We start from the raw sequence: 24,730 nt of genomic DNA on the forward strand, positions 1-24,730 counted from the left end.
GGCTTCCTCCTGGCCCTCTGGCCTCTCATCCCTGGCTGAGTACTCCCCGCCAACTCCCCGGCCACCAGTTTTATTTTGCCCTGAGTGTGCCGCATTTTGCCTTCACGGCCCTCTGTTTAAACTTAGGTTTATTTCCCGGAGTGTGGCTCTGGCATCAACGTCTTGGCCTTTGCACCGGCATTTTTGTCTCTTATCTCTCACCGCATGCCAGTCCCCTGTGTCTTGATTCCTTTGCTGGTGCCTCTGAGCCTGTTTTCACTGCCCACCTTTTTTGTAAATCTCTCTTTCTTCCCTCCCGTCTGCCCCTCTCCAAATGGCTTACGTCTTCCCTCTCCCAGGCAGAGAAAAAGCGGCTTGAGGAGGCCCTGAACACAGCTCAGGAAGAGGAGGGGAGCCTTGCAGCTGCCAAGCGGGCACTGGAGGCCCGCCTAGAGGAGGCCCAGCGGGGGCTGGCCCGCCTGGGGCAGGAGCACCAGGCACTGAACCGGGCCTTGGAGGAGGAAGCGAAGCAGCGGGAGGCGCTCCGCCGGGGCAAGGCCGAGCTGGAGGAGCAGAAGCGGCTGCTGGATAAGACTGTGTGCCAGCTCAACAAGGAGGTGGGCAGGGTCGGCCTGGGCTCTTAGGAAGAGGCCCCAGTCTTTAGGGAGCTTGCCTGAGGGGAGAGGGGAGCGATGGGGAAGTCAGAATGAGTGGTGTCGGCTTTCCTCAAATTCATTGCTGGGGAGGCCAAGGCCAAATCTTCAAGGAGCGTGTCCTTCCTACTCCTCCTCTGTGCTCTTGACCTTCCCACAATATCCCATAACACCATGACCTTGATCCTTGGAGAAGGTCTCCTAGGATTCTCCCTTAGACATCTATAAGGCTTGAACAGAAGAATTTTCATTAGTAGAATTTTCTACTTGGGGTAGGAAAAGGAAGGATCTATAATACCTCCCTAGGTGTCTGTAAGACCTAAATACGGGAATTTTCATGGGTGGGATTTTATATTTGGGGGAGGACAAGGAGGAAGGAAAAGAAAGAAGTTAGTTGCTTTTTATCAGGTAAGGTTCTTTTAATCTCTCTCTAAAGCTAGAGCAAACACCTAATATATTTCATCAGTTCTAAAATGCACTCAAAGTTGATTTGAGTCTTATAATTTTGATGGGTCATTACAGTTCAAGCAGTAGATTTTTCTTTCTTAGTGGTACATCTTGCAATCATTAGCATCTTGGGTTTGTGGAAATATGGTCAATTAGGTTTGCTCTATATCAGACGCTGCTGTAAGTACTTTGTGTAATTAACTATCATACGTCTCACAACAACTTCATGATGCAGGTACTGTTATTTTCCCATTTTACAGATGGGGACCTGAGACCCAGAGAGGACAAGCTGTGGTCACACAGCTAGTAAGGATTTGAAGCCAGGCAGTCTGTATATTACTACTGGCCATACTGGGGACCTAGGCCCAGGGGAGAGAATGGAGGCATGAAGGACAGTCTGGGGTGTCGGGCCCAGAGAAGGGACAGGGGTGCAGGGCTGAAAAGGCTCTTTTCTTTGCATCTCAGCTGGAGCAGATCGGGAATGACTCGAAGCAGGCCCTGCAGCAGCTCCAGGCCCAGCTGGAGGATTATAAGGAGAAGGCCCGGCGGGAGGTAGCAGACGCCCAGCGCCAGGCCAAGGAGTGGGCCAGTGAGGCTGAGAAGAGCTCTGGGGGGCTGAGCCGGCTTCAGGATGAGGTAGGAGCAGAAATGGCAGGGGGGTGGGAACCCTCTCAACATCCTTGGTCTGAAGGTCATTGCTTCTTAACTCAACCTGGGGCCAAGGGATCCTGGGACCCGGGTTGAGGTCTAACCACTTAGGACACAGTAAGGTAGGGGAGTTATCCATTGTAGGAACCAATGATAGGAGGTCTGTTGTCTGTAGAGCGTGACTTTTTTTTTAATTTTAATTTTTTTTTTAGAGAGAGACAGGATGAGAGACAGGATGAGAGAGAGTGAGTGGGGGAGAGGGCCAGAGAGAGAGAGAGAGAGAGAGAGAGAGAGTGAATCTCAAGCAGGTTTNGGTTAGAGAGAGAGAGGAGGAGAGACAGGAAGAGAGAGAGAGAGTGGGGGAGAGGGCGAGAGAGAGAGAGAGAGAGAGAGAGAGAGAGTGAATCTCAAGCAGGTTTCATGCCCCGTGAGGAGTCCGACACAGGACTTGACCCTATGATCCTGGGATCATGACCCGAGCTAAAATCAAGAGTCAGACTCTCAACCTGCAGAACCCCCCGGGCCCCTGTAGCGCGATATTTAAACTGTTGCACATTAGAATCACCTGGGGAGATTAAAAAAAAAATCCCAATACCAAAAGAATGTCAACACTGCAATGTTAGTGGAGGTATGGTATCAATATAGAGTCATGTTTGACATACGGTAGATGCTTTAAATATGATTGCTAGTTTTAGGAGCACCTGGGTGGCTCAGTCGGTTGGGTGTCCGACTTCGGCTCAGGTCATGATCTCATGGTTTGTGGGTTCAAGCCCCGCATTGGGCTCTGTGCTGACAGCTCAGAGTCTGGAACCTGCTTCAGATTCTGTGTCTCCTTTTCTCTCTGCCCCCTACCCACTTTTGCTCTGTTTCTCTGTCTCTCAAAAATAAATAAACATTAAAAAAATTTTTTTAAAATATGATTGCTGATTTTAATCCTTCACAATCTTTTCCAGTAACAATGTGTTATAAACTTGTGTTTTGTGGTTACATTAAACCTTTTCTTGTTAAAAACCCAAAAATCCCGATACCCAAGCTGCAGCCCATATCATTTAATTCATAATAACCCCTGGGCCTAGGACCCACGGTCAGTTTCCTGAAAACGACTTAGGTGATTCTAATTTGTGTAGGGCATTTTAAAACAGTAAAGAAAATGAACTAGGAGCTCCTTTCTGTGGGCTAGATAGGATGCTGCCGGGATCCTGGATGGTTGAGTAAAGCTAAAGATCTTCAAAGAAAAGAAAACAAACTAAACGTCAGCCTGCTTTTTATTATCACNTCCTCCGTTAAGATCCTCCTATACGTGCAAACATATGGTATCTGTCCTTCCCTTCCTGACTTGTTTCGCTCCGCATAACACCCTCAAGGTCCATCCATCTTGCTACACATGGCCAGATTTCATTGTTTCTCATTGCCATGTAGTATTCCATTGTATAGATAAACCACATCTTCTTGATCCATTCGGCCGTTGATNACACCCCCTTTCTGCACTAGGGATGGAAGCTGGTAGCCCACAGCTGGTGGAGTTTGACTGCAGGGATGTTTGTTTTGTGTTGTGTTGTTGTTGTTGTTGTTAAACACTTTTAAAAGAGAAATTTTATTATTTTTTAAAAATATTTTTTATATATATTTTTATTAGTTTTTTAGATTTATTTATTTTTTTAAATGTGGGCTAAGTCTTTTTTTGTATTTTTCAATGTTTTATTTATTTCTGAGAGAGAGAGAGAGAGAGACAGCATGAGCAGGAAAGGGTCAGAGAGAGGGAGACACAGAATCTGAAACAGGCTCCAGGATCTGAGCTGTCAGCACAGAGCCCGATGCGGGGCTCGAACTCATGAGCCGTGAGATCATGACCTGAGCCAAAGTCGGACACTTAACCAACTGAGCCACCCAGGTGCCCCTTTTAGATTTATTTTTTACTGTTTATTTATTTTTGAGAAAGAGACAGAGTACGAATGGGGGAGGAGCAGAGAGAGAGGGAGACACAGAATTCGAAGCAGGCTCCAGGCTCCAAGCTGTCAGCACAGAGTCTGATGCGGGGCTCGAACCCACGAACCGTGAGATCATGACCTGAGCCGAAGTCGGATGCTTAACGGACTGAGCCACCCAGGCGCCCCAAATATTTTTTTTATTTTTAAGTAGTCTCTACATCCAACGTGGGGCTCAACCTCACAACTCCTGAGATTGAGGGCCAGCCAGGTGCCCCTGACTGCAGTGTTTTAAATGGCTTTGAATTAATTGTCAGTGTTTAGGAATTTATACATGTCATATAAAAGTTCTGATTTCTGGCTTCTTTTGTACATTTGGAAAATGTGGTAACGCCGAGCTTCTAATCCTGAGTTACCTCCATGGCAGCAGTTGGCTGGGCATGAGTGGTGACATCTCTTTAGAGTCAATAGTCTCTTCAGTTTGCTATATTTGGCAATAATCACGATAACAAGACGATAGCAGGAGCAAACACATATTGTACCATGTGCTGAGCACTTCAGACTTATTTAATCCCGACAGTCACCCTGTGGGAAAGGTGGTCTTGTCTTCTCCATTTTATTGTTGAGGGAAACTGATGCACCGAGAGGTTAGGTAATCAGCCAGGGCCCCTTTGCTAGGAATCTGGTTTTCAGGGCCACGCAGTGTGGCTCCAGAGACCAGACGCTTCATCTGTCCAGGCTAGTGCCTGGCCTCAGGGTGCTTCCTTGGTCTGGGCCCTGGCACTTCTGTTTCTGACTCTTTCCATCCCAGCCTTGGCTCAGGCACTTTGATTTCTGTCTGCTTTCCCTCTAGGGAAACAGGGCTGCCCCAGGGAGGGACAGGTTCTGGGGTTTGTCATCCCATCAGGGGACCAAGGCTAGAGCAGGTGCCCCCCACCCTTCCCCTCGATGCCATGCCTGGTCAGCAGAAGGTGTAGTTCCGAGGTGGCTCTGGGCAGCGGCACTTGTGGGGACCCTTGAGACAGGTCTGCGGAGGCAGGGCTTTGAGAGCGTCCTGGTTGGGGTGTGGTGTTTTGGCATCCAGCGTGTGCAGCAGAAATTGCTCCTTCGCCACAGGAAAAGATCTCACGGCTGGAAGTGGAGTTGGATGAGGAGAGGAGCACGGTGGAGCTGCTGACTGAACGTGTGAATCGGGGCCGGGACCAGGTAAGCCCTGCCTTACCCCTGTCCTGTGTCCACCCCCGACTGCAGAGCCTCATGGCCGTCTCAGGACACCTCCGCCCTCCTGTGTTTCACCGTCTGGAGGATTCTGACCGCAGAGTCCATTCATGGCTGGCGCTACTCGAGGTCCCCTCTGCTTCAGGGCAGGTGGAAAGAAGCCAGGGAGTTGAGTGGAAGAAGGAGTCCCGGTGGCCTGGGATTACTCTCTGGCCTGAATCCAGGCTACTGCCATTCTGAAGGGATGCTAATTCCTGGTGAGATGGAGGAGGCCCTGTTTAAATTCCGTGGCTCCTCCCACTTGAATAGGCTGATTTCTTAGTCACCTGGGAATTGTGGGGATTCAGGGAGCATCCTACGGTTTACTCTGCTTCATGTGGTTCACCTGGCTGGTTCTGTGTCAGCCCTCCCTGAATCTGGCTCCTCTCACCCCTCCCCACCAGGTGGACCAGCTGAGGACAGAGCTCATGCAGGAGAGGTCAGCTCGACAGGACCTGGAGTGTGACAAAATCTCCCTGGAGAGACAGGTGAGCTGGGGAGTGGGGAGTCTTGGGGACAGACCCCGGGAGGCAGGTGATAGTACCAAAGGAGGAGTTGGAAGTGGAATGTGACTGTGAAGACTTTCTGTCCCTTCCAGAACAAGGACTTGAAGAGCCGGTTGGCGAGCTCAGAAGGCTTCCAGAAGCCTAACGCCAGCCTCTCTCAGCTTGAGTCCCAGAATCGGGAGTTGCAGGAGCGGCTGCAAGCTGAAGAGAGGTGACGTGAGCCCTCCCTCCCTCCCTCCCTCTGGGCTTTCCTCCTCTGAGGCCCCCTCCATCTTGCACCTCACACATGGCCAACCTGGCCTCATCCTTAGGGGGACCTTTTTTTTGGTAAAGAACAGAGAGAGTTGCAGATCTTCTGAAATACAAATGACTTCTTCTCTCCCTGGTTTTTGGCATCAATCCTGGATGCTTCCCAGTGTGATGTGACTGAGCAGAGTTCATGGAGGCCGGAGGGGGCCCCGTAGGGGTTCCTTCAGAAATGGCGACAGCCAGAGACACCCCCCCTTCCCTACCCTCTTAGGGAGAAGACAGCTTTGCAGTCCACGAACCGAAAACTGGAGCGGAGAGTTAAAGAGCTGTCCATCCAGATTGATGATGAACGGCAGCATGTCAATGACCAGAAGGACCAGGTACACACAGTAGCCAGGCCAAGCAACCACGTGGTAAGCGCGTACTGAGCGTTTGCTGGAAGGCCACTGGAGGACCTACCTCAGACATCTTCCCAGCTTCAACTCTTCTTGTATAAGGCCGGAGACGAAACCGGAGGGACTGGGTTAGAGCAGTCAGAGTAAGCACACGCGTCGCATGCCTGCGACGTGCTAGGTTCTCTTTCTCAGTGTTACACATGTCAGAACCTATTTAATCCCTGAAACAAACCTGCAGAGTTAGGGAACTTGCCCCTGGTCATGATATATTTCTAGGGCAAAGATCCCTTGTCAGAATTGCTACAGGGGAGGGTCCCAGTCCACGGTAGCAGCAGATGCTTTTCTAACATGGGGGCTTGGTATCCTGCCAGCTAAGCCTGAGGGTGAAGGCTTTGAAGCGGCAGGTGGATGAAGCGGAAGAGGAGATTGAGCGACTTGATGGCCTGAGGAAGAAGGCCCAGCGTGAGCTGGAGGAGCAGCACGAGGTCAATGAGCAGCTCCAAGCCCGGATCAAAGCCCTAGAGAAGGACTCCTGGTAATGGCTGTGCTCCGACCCCAGCTGATGGGGATAGCTGTGTGGGAAGGGGATGGCTCACTGGATAGGGAGGAGATGGCACTTGGCAGTCACGTCTTCCTGCCTGGAAGCCTGCGTGATTATTCTCTAGCATCTTAGCCCCTAGTCTAATCCCATCTCCCCAGATCTCAGATCCGTGGCGGATCTTGTGAGTACCTACAGGGCTTAGAACAACTGGGAATTTCCTTAACATGGTAAGTGGGGCTGTCTCAATCTTTGTGTCCCTCCCTTACAAGTATTCCTCTCTCTGACTCAGGCGCAAAGCTTCCCGGGCAGCTGCCGAATCAACCCAGCACGAAGGGCTGAGCTCAGATGAGGAATTTGACAGCGTCTATGACCCTTCCTCCATCGCATCTCTGCTCACGGAGAGCAACCTGCAGACCAGTTCCTGTTAGCTTGGGTCCACAAGGGACCAGACACCACACTTGAGGCCCGCCCTGGCCGTCCTGTTCTGCCCTGCCAAGCCTCGGATTCCCCCATTCCTGGGGGGAGAAAGGGGGACACCCAATTATCCAGCCTGAAGACTGGGAGGGGTGTGAATGATGGTGGTAAAAAAAGGCATTAGCACTAAGCTGGTGGATGGGCTTTCCCTTTCCTCTGGAGAAGTGGGTATTGTAGGCCAACTGAGCCCTTCCCTTAAGTGCCGATCCTCCCTCTTCTCCCTCATAGCAATAGGATGGTCAGCGTAGAGGCTGAAGTGGCTCAGACAGGATAGGAGGGAACAGATATTGCCATGTATATAAAGCTTTATTTCTTTAGCCCTTAACCCTTAGGCTCAGGGAAAAATACCCTTTGTGATTCTGCTCCCTCAACTCCTGCAACATGTTTCCCTCCAACTCTGGAGCAGGGTGGAACATTCCGGGTAATGTAGACACTAGTGTGGCTCTATCCAGTTCTTGGATGCTTCTCTTTGCACAGTTGGGGGACCCATATGGTAGTCCCCACCTCCCTCTGCTCCTGTGTATTTTGTCTTCTCTAAGCCAGTGGATCCACGGGTCTGTTCTCCCTTCCCATCTTCCCCATCCCAACCTTCCTTCTTTCCTTCTGGTGCCTTAGCCAGGGTGAGGAGAGAAGGATGCTCTTCTTGCCTTCTATGCCTGCACATTCATACCTCTCCGAGGACCAAGCTTTCCCCAAACAGGGCCCTCAGCCTTCCCTGCTGCCCCAGTGAACGGTCTAGAGAGCTGCGGGATCCTCTGCTGATGAGCCCTGGGGGAGGGACTTTGGTAGGACCATGATAAGGTGGTGGGCCTGGTTCTGCTCAGGGTCTCTGTCTTTCCTCCTCTCCGTCTGTGACTCTGGATGTGTTCATAACGGGGTTGCATCTGGGAACCCTGATAACTGCCTACCTGAGTTTGAAAAGCAAAGGTCTTCCTTGTGGTTCCTCTGGTGCAGATGTGGCCAACTTTAGTAGGGAACCAGGGGGCCCTTGTTATCTCAGGAGCTTGAACCTGATACAGGGCTTCCTGCCTAGGACTAAAGACTGACTCTTGGTAGAAACGGGAAGAGGCAATGGAGGATTTATTCCTCCCTTGGGTTTTGGGGAGAGCCCAGCCCTGGTGGGGAGGAGGTAAGGGAGATGATTCACCTCTCTTATTTCCAAGCAGGCTCTGTAAGGAGCCTGGGGGAGGGAGAAGGCTGTTTTCGTCAATGACTTGTAATTTCATGATAAAAAAAAATCCTCTATTCTGCAAATTAGATATTTTCCCCCAAACGAATCCAGCCTTGATTTTATTTTAAATTAAACATTAAAATGATATATCTATACCAAAATCCTTGACTTCTCGTTCTTTTTCCTGGCTTAGTTGGAGGTTTGTTTTATGAAGAAACCATTTTTTTAATGTTTTTATTTATTTCTGAGAGAGAGAGACAGTGTGAGCTGAGGAGGGTCAGAAAGAGAGGGAGACACAGAATCTGAAGCAGGCTCTGGGCTCTGAGCTAGCTGTCAGTGCAGAGCCCAACGCAGGGCTTGAACTCGTGGACTGCAAGATCATGACCTGAGCCAAAGTCAGACGATTAACCGACTGAGCCACCCAGGTGCCCTAGAATTCTTTATTCTATGTTTTTAAATTTTTAAAAATGTTTTTATAAATTTATTTCTGAGAGAGAGACAGTGTGAGCAGAGGAGAGTCAGAGAGAGGGAGACACAGAATCCGAAGCAGGCTCCAGGCTCTGAGCTAGCTGTCGGCATAGAGCCGGATTTGGGGCTTGAACTCACCAATCGTGAGATCATGACCTGAGGTGAAGTTGGACTCTTAACGGACTGAGCCACCCAGGCGCCCCTGAAGAAACCATTTAATTATAGAACTTAGAGGCTGAAGCTGGGGTTTTCTTTACCTCACTTTTTAGAGGCCCTTTACAACAGGTCAGATGGAGCCCAGGGAGCCTGTGTTTCTAGCACCTCCCTTCTCTCCTAAACAACCTTCTGGGAATAGAAAGCCACTAAATGCCATCTCTGAAGGTTAAAAGAGAGACTAGGATTGAGTTATATTCCCTTGGGGCCCAGGGACATCCCCATCATTCACCTCCCAGGTGCAAAGACACTCATCCCATCCCACCTGATAGAGGATTCTGTCCCTACCTGAGAGGTAGCAAAGTTTCTGTCATTCTGCTTTTGTGTTGCCTTGAAGAGGGAGCTAGCTGTTCATCAGAGACTGCTGCCAAATTCAGGGGCACTGCCCACCCAAGAGTGGGTCAGAGCTCCTGCGTTATTTCCACATGGACCACAGCCCACCCTATGTGGACCGCAGCCAAAATGAAGAGAGGAGTTGGGCTGGAAGAAACTCCACCCTTGGCAATCCTCTCCCCTAGGTCCTTAAAATGCTAATCTGGGCTTGGGGAGTAAATGCCACTGGAGAAATTGAGGTTTGTCCTTTCTCAAGAATACAAAATCCTTTTAAGGCAACGTGTCCCGCCTCTCCCGGCCATATAAGGGCAGCTTTAGTATAATAGCTTCTACAAAACAAGCCCCACCCAGAGCCAAGCTGTCGTTGACTTTGGCCTGGGCCTCCTGCCAGGGCAGGGCACCTGCCAGACTGGCTTAGGCCAGTCTGAGTGAGTTGGCCTTTTGGTGCCTGCATTTCTACTGTGATGGAGGAAAGGTTTGCTCAGCTCCACAGAGCTGGCCTTATATATGAGACGAGAATGTAGGGAAGCTTTTTTCCAACTCCTCCTCTGAGGGGCAGGCAGGGTGATTTTCTTTTACCAACACTGACCTTGGAGTTGAAAGGAAGGAATAACAAGACTAATGAAAGGAAGGAATAGCAAGACTAATGAAGAATGTTTGAAGTACAGCCACGTAACGCTGGACAAAATTTCGGTCAAGCAGCCTCAGGTAGCCTCCAAGCCCCACCTTTATGTAAATCTGAGCTAGAGCAGATGGGCGTGTCCTGGTGCTTCTCGGTAACGCCCACCTTGCTCTTTCGCTCACTCTCATTGGCGAACGGCATCTTAGGGGCGTATCCAACTGGCAGCCCCCGCCCTCCGACGCGCCTATACAAGGACACGGTTCCGCGCGCGCCTGCTTAGTAGGAGCCGGACCGCGGGGCGGGGAGTCGGTTTTCGCGCTGCGACCGCCGCGGGAGTAAGATGAACGGGACGCAGAACTGGTGTACCCTGGTGGGCATGCACCCGGAGGAGCAGGCCGCGGTAAGAGAGAGCGGCTGCGCCGCCTCCCCCCGTCCGGTATTCTCGGTTTCCAGTTCCGCCCCTCTGGTGCCCCGCGGACACCTGGGGCTGGCTGACATCACCTGGGGCTGGCTTCGTGCCGCCGGCTGCTCGCCGCGCTCTTTCTTTTTATCTACCTTCCCGTGGAGGGCAGCGGGGGTCCGGGGCGGGGGGAGCGGCGGGCGGGGGAGGAAGGCTGTTCCGAGACTCGGGACGTACCTGCCCTCTGGGCGGACACTGCGACTCCTGCCGGGGACTCCGCGCGGGTTCCCAGTGCGCGCTGCTCAGGCGTCCTGTGGGCAGTAGATTGGGTCGGGGAGAAATGAGCTCCTGGGATGGGATCTCTGCGCTCTTTGGACTTCGGGTCCCCGACGAGGGGGATTCGGCTTTTCTGTGGGTCCTGGTGCCCGCAGAGGCCCTTCAAAGAACTTACTGGTGCTTTGGGTGGTGAGTGAGAAGACAAAGTGAAGCCTAGGGCTTGGACAGGAGGGTGGGGTCGTAGGGCTCCAGGCACGCCGACATTGGCCAGGACCGCCACGTTTCGCTAGGAAGGATTTAGGGCCGTCCGCTTGGGGGTCACCTCTCTGCTGGGGTTTCTCCTTCCCCTTGTTCTCCTGGCTCCCCTCCCCCACCGGCCGATCGGTAGCTTCCTGGGACGGTTTTATTCACGTTGTTTCCGTGTCCAGCGTCCAAGCCCTGGAATGTAGGGGATTCCAGAACCTAGGCTGAGAAGGGAAGGGTAGTGACCCACGCGAGAGCTTCTAGACAGAGTGGGGGTGGGGGACAGAGGGGTATTCTCCAGGGCTAACACACCTGCCCTGCCCCCCTCACTCCCTTGGTTCCCGGTGCCTATTCTTGTCCTCACCCGGGGTGACCATGTGATTTTTCCTCTTCAGAGGCAAAGGAGGGTAACTTGCAGCTGAATGTTTCTAGGCTTTGCTAGGGAACTTGACCCAGAAAGGGTGTGTACTGTTTCACCCATTTTTCCAGCTATTGTGGGGGAGAGCGAAATGGGAGCCCAGGTGATGGGGAGTTTGTGTCCCTCCATTTCCCCTCCCTGCACTGTGTATCTGATTCCCTCCCTCTCCTCCACTCTCAGCCTGTTCCCTGGGGGAGCTAAGGCAGGCACCTGGATTATGGCTCTTCCTCACAAAATAACTCCCTAGAATAGTTTTCATCTCAAGTACAGTTTCAAGACAAGTTTCATCTCAAGATCAGTTTCGTTCACAGCCCCCTCTCCATTTCTGTCCAGTCGATTAGTATTTCCATCACATTGCAGGTCTTGCTACTGCCCCAATCCCTCATTCTCTGTAGTTGGTTACTCCCCAGCCATGGAACTCAGAAGGTAGGAAGAAATCCATCTATTTTGTCCGCCCCAGGTCCTACTCCATTCTCTTGCTCACTGTTCTTCTGGAAGGGTTGAGGCAGGGCAAAGAGTATGAGGAAAATAAAGGAAAGGCTTCTTTTTGCTTGCTGTGAAGAAGAGATCCAGAAAGGTCTTAAGACCGAAGTATTGGTACTGTTGAGAATGATTTTGACACATTTCTGTCCTTTGATATTTTCTTGCTTGCCTCGAGGGGTAAAAAGAGTCAGGAGGAAAAAAACAGTGAGCAAGGAATTCAGTCAGTTGCCAGCCATGGATTAGTTTGAAGCTGATCAGAGACTTCTAGAACAAGAGGAGACAGAAATTCCCTTTATTCCTTTTTCCCAGGCTGGGCTTGAGAGGTATTTTACTTCAAAGGTATGAATGAGACAAGCATTGCCTGTCTGTTCTTGGAGACATTCCTGAGCTCTTAAGGAGGGGGAGATGGTAAACAATCAGTCAGGGGACAGGCTTTGTCCGGGGATTCCTCTCCTCTGAGCCAGCCTGAAGACAGAATTGACGGCTCTGGACAGTCACCAGGAAGCTGTAGTATATATTCACACCATCGGGTGAGTGCGCAGTGCATGTGCAAAGTGAGTGAACAAACATATACATGAAGAAGTTTCTCCTTGTGTCAGCAGTGTAGACAATTTAACCTACTGGTGTGTGCTAGTGCGAGTTAGGGCCCTGGGACTCTGTCGGTGTTTCCCTACCAGCCATGCCATGTGCCTTGGTGTATCACACTTGGACATGGAAACGCGGCTGATATGCTCTCTGGATTGTTTTCATTGTTGGAGGCAGATGGAACAGGTGCAGTGAGCCAGTGTGTTTTTCAAACTGCAGATCATCACTACTACCAGCGGGTCTGAAATCCACGTAGGAGGCTAGACCCCAGCCTTAGTAAATAGATTCCAATCATATGAAATTGTGGAATAGGCAAAACTGTGGAGACAACAAAAAGAGAAAGATCAGTGGTTGCCAGGAGGTTTGAAGGTGGAAGGGAGATGAATAGACAGAGCACAGAGGGTTTTTTTGGGGCAGCGCAAATACTCTGTGTGATAGAAGTCAGAATCCTTTTGTCCTAACCCACAGAATCTGTACATTATTCACTTACTTGAGTGGGTCCTGAGGGGAACTGTGGATTTGTGGTGATTATGTCGTGTCAGTATAGGTTCATCCTTAGTAAAAAAAAAAAACAAACAACAACCCAAAAAACAAAAAACCATTCTGGTGAATGATGTAGATAATTGAGGAAACTCTGCATATGTAGGGGCAGGGGGCATATGAAAAATTTCTGTACGTTCCGGTTGATTTTGTTATAAATCTAAAAATTCTCTAAACAAAATAAAGTCTTAAAAAATAGAATTAGCGCTATCAGAGTGTTACAGTGGACATTTTTGGCAAAAGTTTTGTTTTAGTTATATGTATACACATTATATGTATGTGTGTCTGCTTATTAAATCTTAAGGTAAAATTTGTTTTAGGTCAGAGAAACTAGCAAGCCACTGTAGTAAAGTTATACTGGCAGATAGAAGCACAAACAGACCTCAAACATTTTTATTAGACATTCCCAGTAAGTTCCTTTGATTATAAGCAACAGAGACTGTTCATCTAACTTAAGCAGAAGAGGAATTTATTAGAAGGAAATGGGCACCTCACAGAATTTAAAGGAAAGCTTAAAAAGTGTGAACTGGGGCACCTGGGTGGCTCAGTGGGTTAAGTGTCCGACTTTGGCTCAGGTCATGATCTGACTGTTCGTGAGTTCGAGCCCCGTGTCTGGCTCTGTGCTGACAGCTCGGAGCTTGGAGCCTGCTTCGGATTCTGTGTCTCCCTCTCTCTCTCTGACCCTCCCCTGCTCACGCTCTCTCTCTCTCTCTCTCACACACACACACAAATAAATAAACATTAAAAAAGTGCACACCAAGGGTGCCCACATTGGCAGCACACGTACTAAAATTGGAACAGTACGGAAAAGATTGGCATGGCCCTTGTGCAAGTGTGATGTGCAGATTCATGAAGCACTCCCTATTGTCCGGCAGTATTATAGCGGCATTGGATGGTGACACATGGTAGCCACGCTTGTGGTGAGCACAGCATAACTACGGAGTTGTCAAATCACTATGTTGTACTCCTGAAACTAATTTAACATTGTGTGTTGACTATACTTCAGTTAAAAAAAAAAAGTGTGAACCTGGATCTGGATCCGTATAAGTGGAAGGAACTAATGGAGAGTTTCTACATGTGGGTGAATTGGTTCCAGGTCTTCCAAGGAGAGGGTGTCATTGGCCCCTCACCCACCGTGGCAAGGGCTTTGCGGAGGTCCTTGATTGGCAGGCCCCCCAGAATACCAGGAAAGGAGAGAGATTCCCCCAAAGCAAAACCCAAGCGCTGTTACCGGTGGAGGAGAATGGAAGCTGTGTGGGAGAAGCAGCAGCTGTTCCCCACATTAGACTTCTGTTCAGACGATCTCTGTTTCTTTCCTTTTCAATCACTTTGCAATCAAAGGAGTATATGTTCATGATTTCTAAAAGATCTAATAATATCAAAAGGCTTTTTAAAAGAAAATAGCAGGCAGTTTCCTACCCCAAGCCCTGCCCCATGGAAGTAGCCACTTTCAACACTCAGCTCTTTTGTTGGTTTTTACCCCCATTTCTAAATAATACGCTTATAGTGATATTTCTTGATTTGTCAGTTTTAGACATGTGTTGACTTCCTGCTGTAGGAATTATAGAAAAGTTTACACTCCCACTCCTTACCCATTCTCTTTCCCTTCTCCTATTTGGCGGAACTATGATTTCTGTTAATACCATGGTGGTTAAGAGCCTGGTCCTGGGAATCTGACCCTAGAGTGGGCTGGAGTCAGGGCTTTGATGTTTGTTTTGCCCAAGATCACGTTGGTAAATTACTTAATCTCTTGCATCTTAGTTTCTTCATCTGTAAAATGGGGATAATAATTTCACCCTCTTCATAAGGTTGTTATAAGGGTTAAATAAGAATGCGTGTGAAACATTAAGCACAATGCCCAGCACATGGTAAGTGCTCAGATGTTGGCTGTTGTTTTCTACTGGTTCTACTTACTGGCTTAGATGAGACTGTATTAGCCTCTCATGAGACCCCCGCCCAAGGGATGAAGGAAGAGTCTGAGAACTCTCTGGTCTGGTCAAGGTTTGCTCCTTCTCATTGTGTTAATATTTATTCTTATCTGTTCCTTTCCCCTTTGTTGTACCAGTGGAGGGTCTGAAGGATGAGAAGGGGCCTGTCGGGGCCCAGAGTAATCTTTGCTAGTACCAACTCAGCCAGGATGGGTCGTAGACGAGTGGTGGTCAGCTCAAAGGCATCCCGCTCTAGGCCCCTTTCCTCTTCCTCCTCTTTCTGACTCATGGCTTGGACAGCTGGTGTCCCGTGATGCTCTGGGCCCTTTGGAAGGATGATTCCCTTTAAGTGATCTATCAGTGTTCCCCTTCCTTAGAATATTTGCATTTTTTTCATCTTCTCTAATTATTTGTCTTGGTCAGTCTTGGCCAAAGTTTCTCTTAACACCTGGGTGGATTTGGAATTTTTTCATCAGCTGCAGTCTGAACCTTGTCTTTACCCTGAATTAGGTGTTATTCCTTTAGGATCTCAGAAGCTGTGTTAGTTTAATACCACAGTCTTTCCTCAGCTCCATTCCTTTAAAAAAATTGTTTTTGTTTTTTTTTTTAACTAAAGTTGTGATTTATCGAAGGCTTGCTATGGGCCTAATTTTTCTGTAACCACTTTAAGTAGGTATAATTCATGGACTGCACACATAACCTATTTAAAATGTATAATTCAGTGGCTTTTCATGTATTTGCTGAGTTATACAGTCATCAACACAGTGAAGTTTGGAACATTTTCTTTACCGATAAAGAAATCCTCACCCATTAGCAGTGAGTCTCCATTTTCTCCCAACCCCCTCAGCCCCAGTCTACTTTCTGTGTCCAAGATTTCCTGTTCCAGGTATTTTGTGTACATGTGATCGTATAATGTGTGTGCTCCTTTGTGACCGGCTTCTTTCAATTAGTATGATGTTTTTATGGTTGATAAGTGTTGTAACATGAATCAGTACTTTGTTCCTTTTTGTAGCTGAATAATATTCCTTTGTATGGATAGATTATCACATATGTTCGTCATGGATAAGTGTTGGACATTGGGTTGTTTCTACTTTCCGTCTAGAATGACTGATGCTGTTATGAACATTTACTTACAAGTGTTTGTGTGGACAGATATTTTAATTTCTTTTGAAGAGACATACCTAGGAGTGGAATTGCTGGGTCAGAATCTTTGCATTTTGAGGGGCACCTGGGTGGCTCAGTGGGTTAAACATCCGACGTCGGCCAGGTCATGATCTCGTGGTTTATGGGTCAAGCCCCACGTCAGGCTCTGTGCTGACACCTCAGAGCCTGGAGCCTGCTTTGGATTCTGTGTCTCCCTCTCTCTCTCTCTCTTTGTCCCCCCCCAAGAATGAATAAACATTAAAAAATTATTTAAAAAGAAAGAATGTTTGCATTTTGAAAGAGGATTCTACTGGAGTCACTGATGCTCACTCCAGAGGAATGAACAAATGCTAAAATGGTGAAAGCTGGCTCCGTGACACCAGGGTGGGGAAGAAACTCCTAGGCAGAGGAACCTTTCAAGTTTGGTGACTGACTGTTGCTTCTACTGCTGACACCCGCCCCAAGCTCAGCCCATAAATTCCTCTTCACACCATTCCATCTCCCCACTTCATCGCCCCATCCTTACTCTCCGGAGCACTGTAGCTCACGTCTCCAGCCCTGCCAGGAATCTGGGGAATCCGGAGCTCTGCCAGCGGATGGCGCTCGGAGGCTCACCCAGGCACCTGGCATTTAGTGCCCGCATCTGCCCATACTTTTGTGGGGTGGGAGGTGGGGTGTTCACTGGATGGTTTCGGTGCCCGACACATGTGCTCAGACACTGTCAGCCCAGCTTCCCCGCCTGCTGGTAATTATGGCACATGCCTCTTTGGGTCACCGTGCAGAGTCTTGTGAAATACCCGTGTCTCTGAGGGGTGGGGAAGCTTAGTTAGGGGAGTAGGTATGTGCCAGGGAGGCTGGTGGCCTAGATTTAAGCCTGGCCAGCTGGGGCAGGAAGAGGAGAAGAAACTACGGGCTGTGATGGGGACGGGCAGATGAGGGAAGAGAAAGGAAATGGTCTCCTGGAGTCTGGGGGCAGAAAAGCAAAAAAATGACAAAATGAAAAGGGAGGGGAGGGGGCGCAGAGGAACTGCCCCTTCATTCCAGGCTGGCCGAGCGCCTCGCCATTTCCTGGAAGGAGGAAAAGGCTGTCTCCTTCAGAGCTGAGCATTCAGGAGCCCACCTCCTTCCTGCACACCCTCGTATGCCCCATGGTGCCCTGTGCCAGGCCTCCAGGTGACGAGAAGGGCCGCCCTGGTTCAGGCACCACCCTCAACCCTTGTTCTGGGTTCACCTCGCAAGCGCCCGGTCAGCCCTCTGCACATACCCGTTCAGCCCATGCCTCGGGCGGGTGGCCAGACAAAGGACAGACACCTGTTTTGCTGGCTGATCTGTGGGGAGGCGCGGGAATAATTCTTTGTGTCCCCCTCCACGGAAGGCCGGCCCTGGGCTTGTGAGCCCTGAAGGAGGCAGGACCAAGGCCGCCCAGAGCCTCGGAGCAGAGTGGCCTGGGAGTCTCAGCCAAGAGAGGGGAGGCCCCAGCCACCCCATCTGGCCCCCTTCGGCATTTCGGGTCTTCCCTTTTCCTGGCCTCTTGGGAGCCCGTGTTTCAAGCAGCTGGCTGTTCCCATTTCTCAGAGGGGAAGCCTGAGGTGACGGCTGCAGCACTGGAGAGACCACGTCCGCGTCAGGTAGCAGAGGGGGCTGGACTGAAGGGCAGAGGGATGGAGGAGTGGGTTATGGAGTGAAGGGGGACTGAGGATGCTGGTCTCCAGCTCAGGGACCATCTGCACTGCGCTCACTTTCTCCTAGAATGACCGTGACCCTCGCTCGGAGGCATCCAAGCAGCCTGGGGCATGGGAGCAGGGAGATGTACTTTCCCCTCCATCCGCACATCTGTCCCCTTTCCACGTGAGCCAGGACTGTGAGAGCCTCTGGGGCCTCCCTCTCTATCTCCCTATCATTCCTCTGCTGCGTCTTGATCTCGAAGCCCCCAGCTCTGTGTTGATCCCCTCCCTGAGCGCGCCGCGGAGGAGTGACTCAGCAGGAGATTTGTTTGAACAGAGGCAGAGGCTGCCTGTAATTTGGAGGTGGCCGGGCTTCTCCCCAAGGATGTTTATGAGGTTCAAGGCTGCTTCCCTTGTGATTAGCTGTTTCTTTTTCCCTAGAGAAGAAAGCTCTCCCTCCTATCAGGACTTTCAGGGAGCCCCCAGTGGGAGTGCCCTGCTGCACATTTGGGGGTGCTCCCAGCGCCCCCTGGAGTCTGCCCACAGCCTGAGATCACCCCAGCTCCAGAGAATGACCAGCCGCGCCAAGCAGAGAAAGGCCCAGCTTTCCTCCTTGCCTCCAGGCCGGGGTTGTGGGTTGAGGTTCATGGCCTCGCAGACTGGATTCTCTGGTTCTGGAGCCTGAGGTGCCAGAGAGAAATCTAGATCTGTTCACAGGCTGCTTTTAGACAGCTGGGCTCCCCCCACTCTCCTCCCCGTCGTCTTCCCAGGGCTCCTTGGGAAAGGAACGCTGTCTCACTTCTGTGAAGTGATTTATAGTTTGGAAAGCACTTTCGCACTATCTTACCTATGTACCTACCCTGCCTTAATCGTAGGCAGGGTAGGTATTATCACTTCCATTATGCAGATAGAAAACTGAGGCCCTGAGAGAGAGAGTGATTTGCTCAAGGATTAATAGGTGTCAGTTGGACTCAGGCCCCGTGTCCAACTCCAAGTTTAGCATTTTTTTCTTGCCTTCTCTTTATTTATATATTAGATTGGTGCTGCTCAAATACATTTTTGTTGTTAAAGTTTAAAACACTGTGGGAGTATGGACTGAAGGTCCCTTTACTCCTCTGTCCTTCTCTTGTTTAATGTGTGTAAATTCAGTGCGTTTCCCATGTACTTGTGTTCTAGAATGCCCTGTGGCCTGGTGGCTGGGGGCAAGGGGTCCAGAGCCATAGGGCCTGGGTTTGGATCCTGGCTCTGTCCCTTCCTAAGCAGATGGCCTTGGGCAAGATACCTAATGTCTGTGCTTCAGTTTTCTCGTCTATAAAAGAAGAATGTTGATAATATTTACCATATAGTTTTATAGTACACGTTACATGAGTTAATATATATAAGCACTTAGAACACAGCCCAGTAGGGCTCAGTACATAGTAATTGCCGTATATAGGAATTGCTAGTTACTATGAACATACATATTATGTAGTTAAATAAATAAGTCATTTTTTTATGAATTGGTGACTTGTTTTTTTTTTTCTGTGTCATCTTGAAGATTATTTTCTGTCAGTTCATAGAAGTTGATTTATCAGCAGTGTAGTATTCCGTAGTATAGGTGATAGCCATACTTTAGTCACTCACTCACCTACTAGGGGATAGTTACACTGTTTGCAGTTTGTCACTATTTGTAAACAGTATCATAGTCAACAGGTTTACACATATATCTTGGGACAAATGTGCATAGATTTTCATAGAGCATATTCCTTTTTTTTTTTTAATGTTTATGTATTGATTTGGGGAGAGAGAATGAGTGGGGGAAGGGCAGAGAGAGAAGAGGGAGAGAATCTCAAGTAGGCTCCGTGATGTCAGTGAGGGAACCCAGGATTTGACCCCGTGAACTGTGAGATCGTGACCTGAGCCAAAATCAAGAGTCAGACAGACACTCAACCAAGTGAGCCACCCAGATGTCCCTCACAGAGCATATTTCTAAAAGTGGAATTACTGGGTCAAAGTGTTTGTAAAATATACAAACACTTTTTATTAATATTGCCAAATTAACTTCCAAAAATACTTGTATAAACTTACACTCTCTCTGTCAATGTATGAGATTACTCTTTTTCCCTGCACCCTCACCAATCCTGGATATTACCAAGATCTTTAATATTTGCCAATCTAGGGCACCTGGGTGGCTCAGTCGATTAAGCGTCCAACTTCAGCTCAGGTCACGATCTCACAGTTCATGGGTTTGAGCCCCGCATTGAGCTCTGTGCTGAAAGCCAGCTCAGAGCCTGGAGCCTGCTTTGGATTCTGTGTCTCCCTCTCTCTCTGACCCTCCCTTGCTCACACTGTCTTTCTCTCTCTTTCAGAAATAAATAAAATCTTAAAAAAATATATTTGTCAATCTATTGGTCTAAATATGATATTTCTGCAGGATTTACACGAAGAAAAGTACATTGCTTTACTGAAAAGCAAGAAAGAAGGCTTGTACATATGGGAAGTTTTAAAGCATAGCAATAAAATAGATAGCTGTGTATTGAGCACTCACTTTAAGAAATAGAACATTGCCGATCTTTTTGAAACCTCTGGGATCCCTCCTGGTTCATAACCCTCTGCTTCCTCCACAGAAGTGATCACTGTCTTGAATTTTGTGTTTATTTCCTTGCTTTTTGTTATACTTTTCCTACATGCACAAGCGACATAGTGCTTGGCTTGGCATGTTTTGAACTTTATAATCATGGTATTATTTATGTTCTATAGTTTATTTTTTAAGTTTATTATTTATTTATTTATTGAGAGAGAGAGAAAGCGTGAGCAGGGGAGGGGCAGAGAGAGAGGGAGACCAAATCCCAAGTAGGCTCCACACTGTCAACACAGAGCGCCTCACAGGGCTCAGTCTCATCAACCGTGAGATCATGGCCTGAGGCGAAATCAAGAATCAGTTGTTTAACCACCTGAGCCACCCAGGCACCTCTTAAGTTTATTTATTTATTTAAGTCATCTCTACATCCAGTGTAGAGCTTGAACTCACCACTCTGAGATCAAGACTCATACGCTCCCCCAACTGAGCCAGTCAGGTGCTTCTTCTTTGGCGTAATTTTAAAACTTACCATTAATGTGGAGATTCATGCATCATTCATTCATGTCAATACATGAAGCCGTATGAACACTAGTTGATTGTACTCAATATGCCAGAGTTTATTCATCCATTTTCTTATCAGTGGCCCATCTGAGCTGTTGTCAGTGGTTAGCCATTACGAACAATGCTGGTATGAACATACATCTGCATGTCTCCTCTTACACTTCTTAAATATGTAAGTTTAATGAAGTTCTCTCCAAATGATAACTCATTGTCTTAACTTGCATTTCCCTGATTACTGGTGAGGTTGAGCATCTTTCCTATATTTTTAATTTTTACATTAAAAATTTTTTTTGAATAATAGATTTTATTTAACCCAGTATATGCAAAGGTTAGCCTTCCAACAAGTGATCAGCATAAAAATAAATTACTTGAGTTTTTGTACTGTGTCTTTGTACAGACCATCTTTATTTGGACTGGCTGCATTTTTTAATGTTTGTTTATTTATTTTGAGGTGAGGGGAGAGTCCCTCTGTGCTATTGACACAGAGCCTGATGGGCTCATACTCACAAATCATGGCCTGAGCTGAAATCAAGACTGGGATGCTTAGCTGACTGAGCCACCCAGGCGCCCCTCAGTGTGTATTTTTTGAGAACCCACTCTAAGCCAGGCACTGTGGTTAATAAGCTCGTCATGTCTTCAAGGAGCTTATGATTTTACTGAGGAAGTTGCATAAAGAAGTAGTCATAAAGAAACGAGGTCAGTGTTACAGTGTCGTAGTGGGTACAGGGGAAAGCTCTGACCCAGGATCGCTGGGGTAAGACGCTAGGATGCCCAAGCTGGGAATTCTCCAAGGAGGGAAAGGGAGGGCAAGGGACATGAAAAGAGAAAGCCATGGGTCCATTTGTGAGGAGGTGAAACATATATTACATGAAGACACGTCAAAGAAAGAGGTGTAGATTTGGGTGCCTTCCTACAGCTAGATCAGGAATCTTTGGGATAGTTACAGTGTAGGGCACAGGGCAGGCAGTGGTAGGAGTCCAGGCGTTAGGTGGTATAGATAATGACGGGGGCTTTCATACTGTGAGGAGTTTAAATTTTTTTTTTAAAGATTCTACTTAACGATGACGTATGTACAGAAAAGTACATGGGTCATAGATGTACAGTAATTTCACAAGCTGGACATATTCCTCTACCCAGCATCCAGATCAAGAAACAAATCATTACCAGCACTACCAGCACTGCAGAAGCTCCTGCTTCTAGTCATTTCCCCCTTCTGGTTATTACCTACCCCCATCCTTTGGGGATAACCATGTTGTGACTTCTAAAGCATATTTTGTTTTGATACTTTTTATATAAGTGGGATCATTTAGTATACTTTTGTGTTGGAATTCTTTTGCTTAACATTTCTGTGACATTTATCCATGTTGCATGTACAGTTATTCATTCTTTTTCATGGCTGGATACTGTTCCTTTGTGTGACTATATTGCAGTTAATTTATCCATTCAACTCTTTTAAAAAAAATGTATGTGGTTTTAGGGGTGCCTGGCCAGCTTCATCAGAAGAACATGTGACTCTTGATCTCAGGGCTGTGAGTTCGAGCCCTACTTTGGGTGTAGAGATTACTTTAAAATCTTTAGGGGCGCCTGGGTGGCTCAGTTGATTAAGCATCTGACTCTTGATTTTTGCATAGGTCATGATTCCACGGTTGTGGGATCAAGCTCTGCCTTGGGCTCTGTGCTGAGCATGGAGCCTGCTTGAGGTTCTCTCTCCCTTTCTCTCTGCCTCTCACCTACTCGCATGTGTGCTCTCATTCTCAAAAAAAAAAAAAAAATNTATGTAATCTCTATACCTTCATGGGGCTCAGACTCACCACCCTGAGATAAAGAGCTGCATGCCCTGGGGTGCCTGAGTGTCTTATTCTTGATTTCAGCTCAGGTCATGATCTCTACGGTGAGATCAGAACCCTGCCCCCTATCCCTCACTGTGAAGCCCTCTGTATGTCAGCCTCTGTGCTAAGCCTGGACCCTGTTTAAGATTCTCTCTCCCACTTGGCCCCTCCCCTGCTCCCTTTCTCTCATGCGCCTGCTCTCAAAAAAAAAAAAAAAAANGAACATTTGGATGATGGGGCTATTATGAAAAATGCTACTGTGAACATTCTAGCATCATTTTTTTACAAGGAGAATTTTTGGGGGGCATGGCAGGGGAAACATAGGTATGCATTTCTGTTGGGTAGATAACTAAGAATTATAGGGTTTGCAAATGTTCATCTTTGGTAGATATTTCCAAAGAGATTATGGTAATGAGCAGTCCTGCCATCAGTGTATAAGAGTTCTGTTCCCTGCCCACAGTGTTTTTTTTTATTTTCATTTGTAGTCATTCTGATGTGTATTTTGTAGTATTGCCTCGTGATTTTAATTTCTAGTTCTTTGTCGATGACGACTGGTGAGACTGAACCCTTTTCATATGTTTATTAACCTTTGGAACATCGTCTTACCCTGTGTCTATTGAATTTTTTTGTCCATTTCTCTGTTGGGCACCAGCTTTCTCTTCCTCTCTTTATCTCCTTGCCCTTTCTCTCTCTCTTTTAAATATACTTTTGGGGCACCTGGGTGGCTCAGTTGATTAAGCAACTAACTCTTGATCTTGATTTTGAACAACTAACTTTGATCAGGTCATGATCACACAGTCTGTGAGTTCGAGCCCCACATCAGGCTCTGCGCTNTAAAAATATATATCCTTTTTATTTTGGAATAAGTTTAGATTTACAGGAAGGTTGCAAAGATATTACAGAGAATTCTCATATAGTCTTCAGGCAGTTTCCCCCAATGTTAATATCTTACATAACCATGGTACATTTGTCGTAACTAAGAAAGTTAATGATGACACAAGACTGTTAACTAAACTATAGACTTTATTTGGATTGCACCAGTTTTTCCACTGATGTACATTTTCTGATCCAAAATCCAGTCCAGGATACTATGTTGTATTTAGTCTTTTTGTTTTGTAGGAATTCTTGATGTATTCTGAATATCCTTTGTCAAATATATATAGAGTGAGTATCTTCTGCTCTGTAGATTGCCATGCATTCTCTTTTGATGAACAAAACTTCAAAATTTTAATGTAAAATTTATCAATTATCAACTTTTTTATGGGGAGGATATTTTTCTGCTGTGTTTAAGAAAAGTTTTGCCTTGGGGCACCTGGGTGGCTCAGTCAGTTAAGCAGCTGACTTCGGCTTAGGTCATGATTTCACAGGTCATCACTTCGAGCCCCACGTCGGGCTCCATGCTAACAGCTCAGAGCCTGGAGTCTGCTTTGGATTCTGTGTTTCCCCCTCTCTCTCTGCCCCTCCCCCGTTCATGCTCTTGTCTCCTCTCTCTCAGAAATAAATAACCTTAAAAAATTAAAAAGCTTTGTCTTTGCAAAACTTTAGTTTTGCTCTTTACGTTTAAATCTGCAATCCACTTGAAATTGATATTTATATACAGCACAAGGTAGAAGTTATTATGCATCTTTTTCTAACAAGGCATTTTTACTTGAACTTATAAGCATATGCTTATGGGAAATTATTTGAAGAGCATCACGTCAAATTTTGAGGAACTGGCACTTTCGTGTATCTACACGTTTTAGTGACCAGGTTTTCACTTAAGCATCATACTGTCCATCTTACCAATTAATACACTAAGGCTGAGAGAGAATAAATCAATAAACACAAGGAAAAGCCAGAGTCAGTGTTTGAGCCCGGGTCTAACTGTTCTAAATGCAATTCTTTTTCTGCAAAGAAGAGAGAGTCAATGGGGTTGGAGGGTCCGGGACCAGGCAGTAAATGTGGGGGTGATCCAGGCCCTGTAGTGTATCATCTCATTCTGTCAAAATAAATATATTTTCTAAAATAAAAAAATAGGGGCGCCTGGGTGGCTTAGTCGGTTAAGCGTCCGACTTTCGCTTAGGTCATGATCTTACGGTTTGTNGAAGACTGTTTAGTGTGATGGAAATTAAAGATGAAACATTACAGGGGGAAAAGAATCTGTGTCTCCCTCTGCCCCTCGCCTGCTCACATTCTGTTTCTCTCTCTCTCAAAAGTAAATAAACAGTAAAAAAAAAAAA

At 47.5% G+C, this 24,730-nt stretch overlaps 2 protein-coding genes and 1 non-coding gene across 3 annotated transcripts in view; all 3 read left to right on the plus strand.

Moving 5' to 3' along the window:
• The window catches only part of CGN (cingulin), a 25,743-nt gene extending 17,343 nt beyond the window's left edge, over positions 1 to 8,400 (plus strand). The window contains exons 13-21 of the mRNA XM_077772606.1: positions 339 to 596; positions 1,545 to 1,818; positions 3,219 to 3,265; positions 4,769 to 4,858; positions 5,314 to 5,397; positions 5,508 to 5,626; positions 5,936 to 6,044; positions 6,431 to 6,594; positions 6,890 to 8,400. Of these exons, the coding sequence (XP_077628732.1) occupies positions 339 to 596; positions 1,545 to 1,818; positions 3,219 to 3,265; positions 4,769 to 4,858; positions 5,314 to 5,397; positions 5,508 to 5,626; positions 5,936 to 6,044; positions 6,431 to 6,594; positions 6,890 to 7,028 (1,284 nt within the window). The 3' untranslated portion in view covers positions 7,029 to 8,400. The remainder of the gene's footprint in view (positions 1 to 338; positions 597 to 1,544; positions 1,819 to 3,218; positions 3,266 to 4,768; positions 4,859 to 5,313; positions 5,398 to 5,507; positions 5,627 to 5,935; positions 6,045 to 6,430; positions 6,595 to 6,889) is intronic.
• Positions 8,401 to 10,172: 1,772 nt separating this feature from the next.
• The window catches only part of TUFT1 (tuftelin 1), a 39,180-nt gene continuing 24,622 nt past the window's right edge, over positions 10,173 to 24,730 (plus strand). Inside the window, exon 1 of the mRNA XM_077772607.1 lies at positions 10,173 to 10,281. Within this exon, the coding sequence (XP_077628733.1) occupies positions 10,222 to 10,281 (60 nt within the window). The 5' untranslated portion in view covers positions 10,173 to 10,221. The remainder of the gene's footprint in view (positions 10,282 to 24,730) is intronic.
• Positions 13,589 to 13,695, plus strand: LOC144238764 (U6 spliceosomal RNA). Its single transcript, XR_013337200.1, has one exon. It is a non-coding gene; the product is annotated as a U6 spliceosomal RNA (small nuclear RNA).

This window comes from Crocuta crocuta, unplaced genomic scaffold (assembly GCF_008692635.1).
Source record: "Crocuta crocuta isolate KB4526 unplaced genomic scaffold, BGI_CrCroc_1.0 scaffold415, whole genome shotgun sequence".
Taxonomy (NCBI): domain Eukaryota; kingdom Metazoa; phylum Chordata; class Mammalia; order Carnivora; family Hyaenidae; genus Crocuta; species Crocuta crocuta.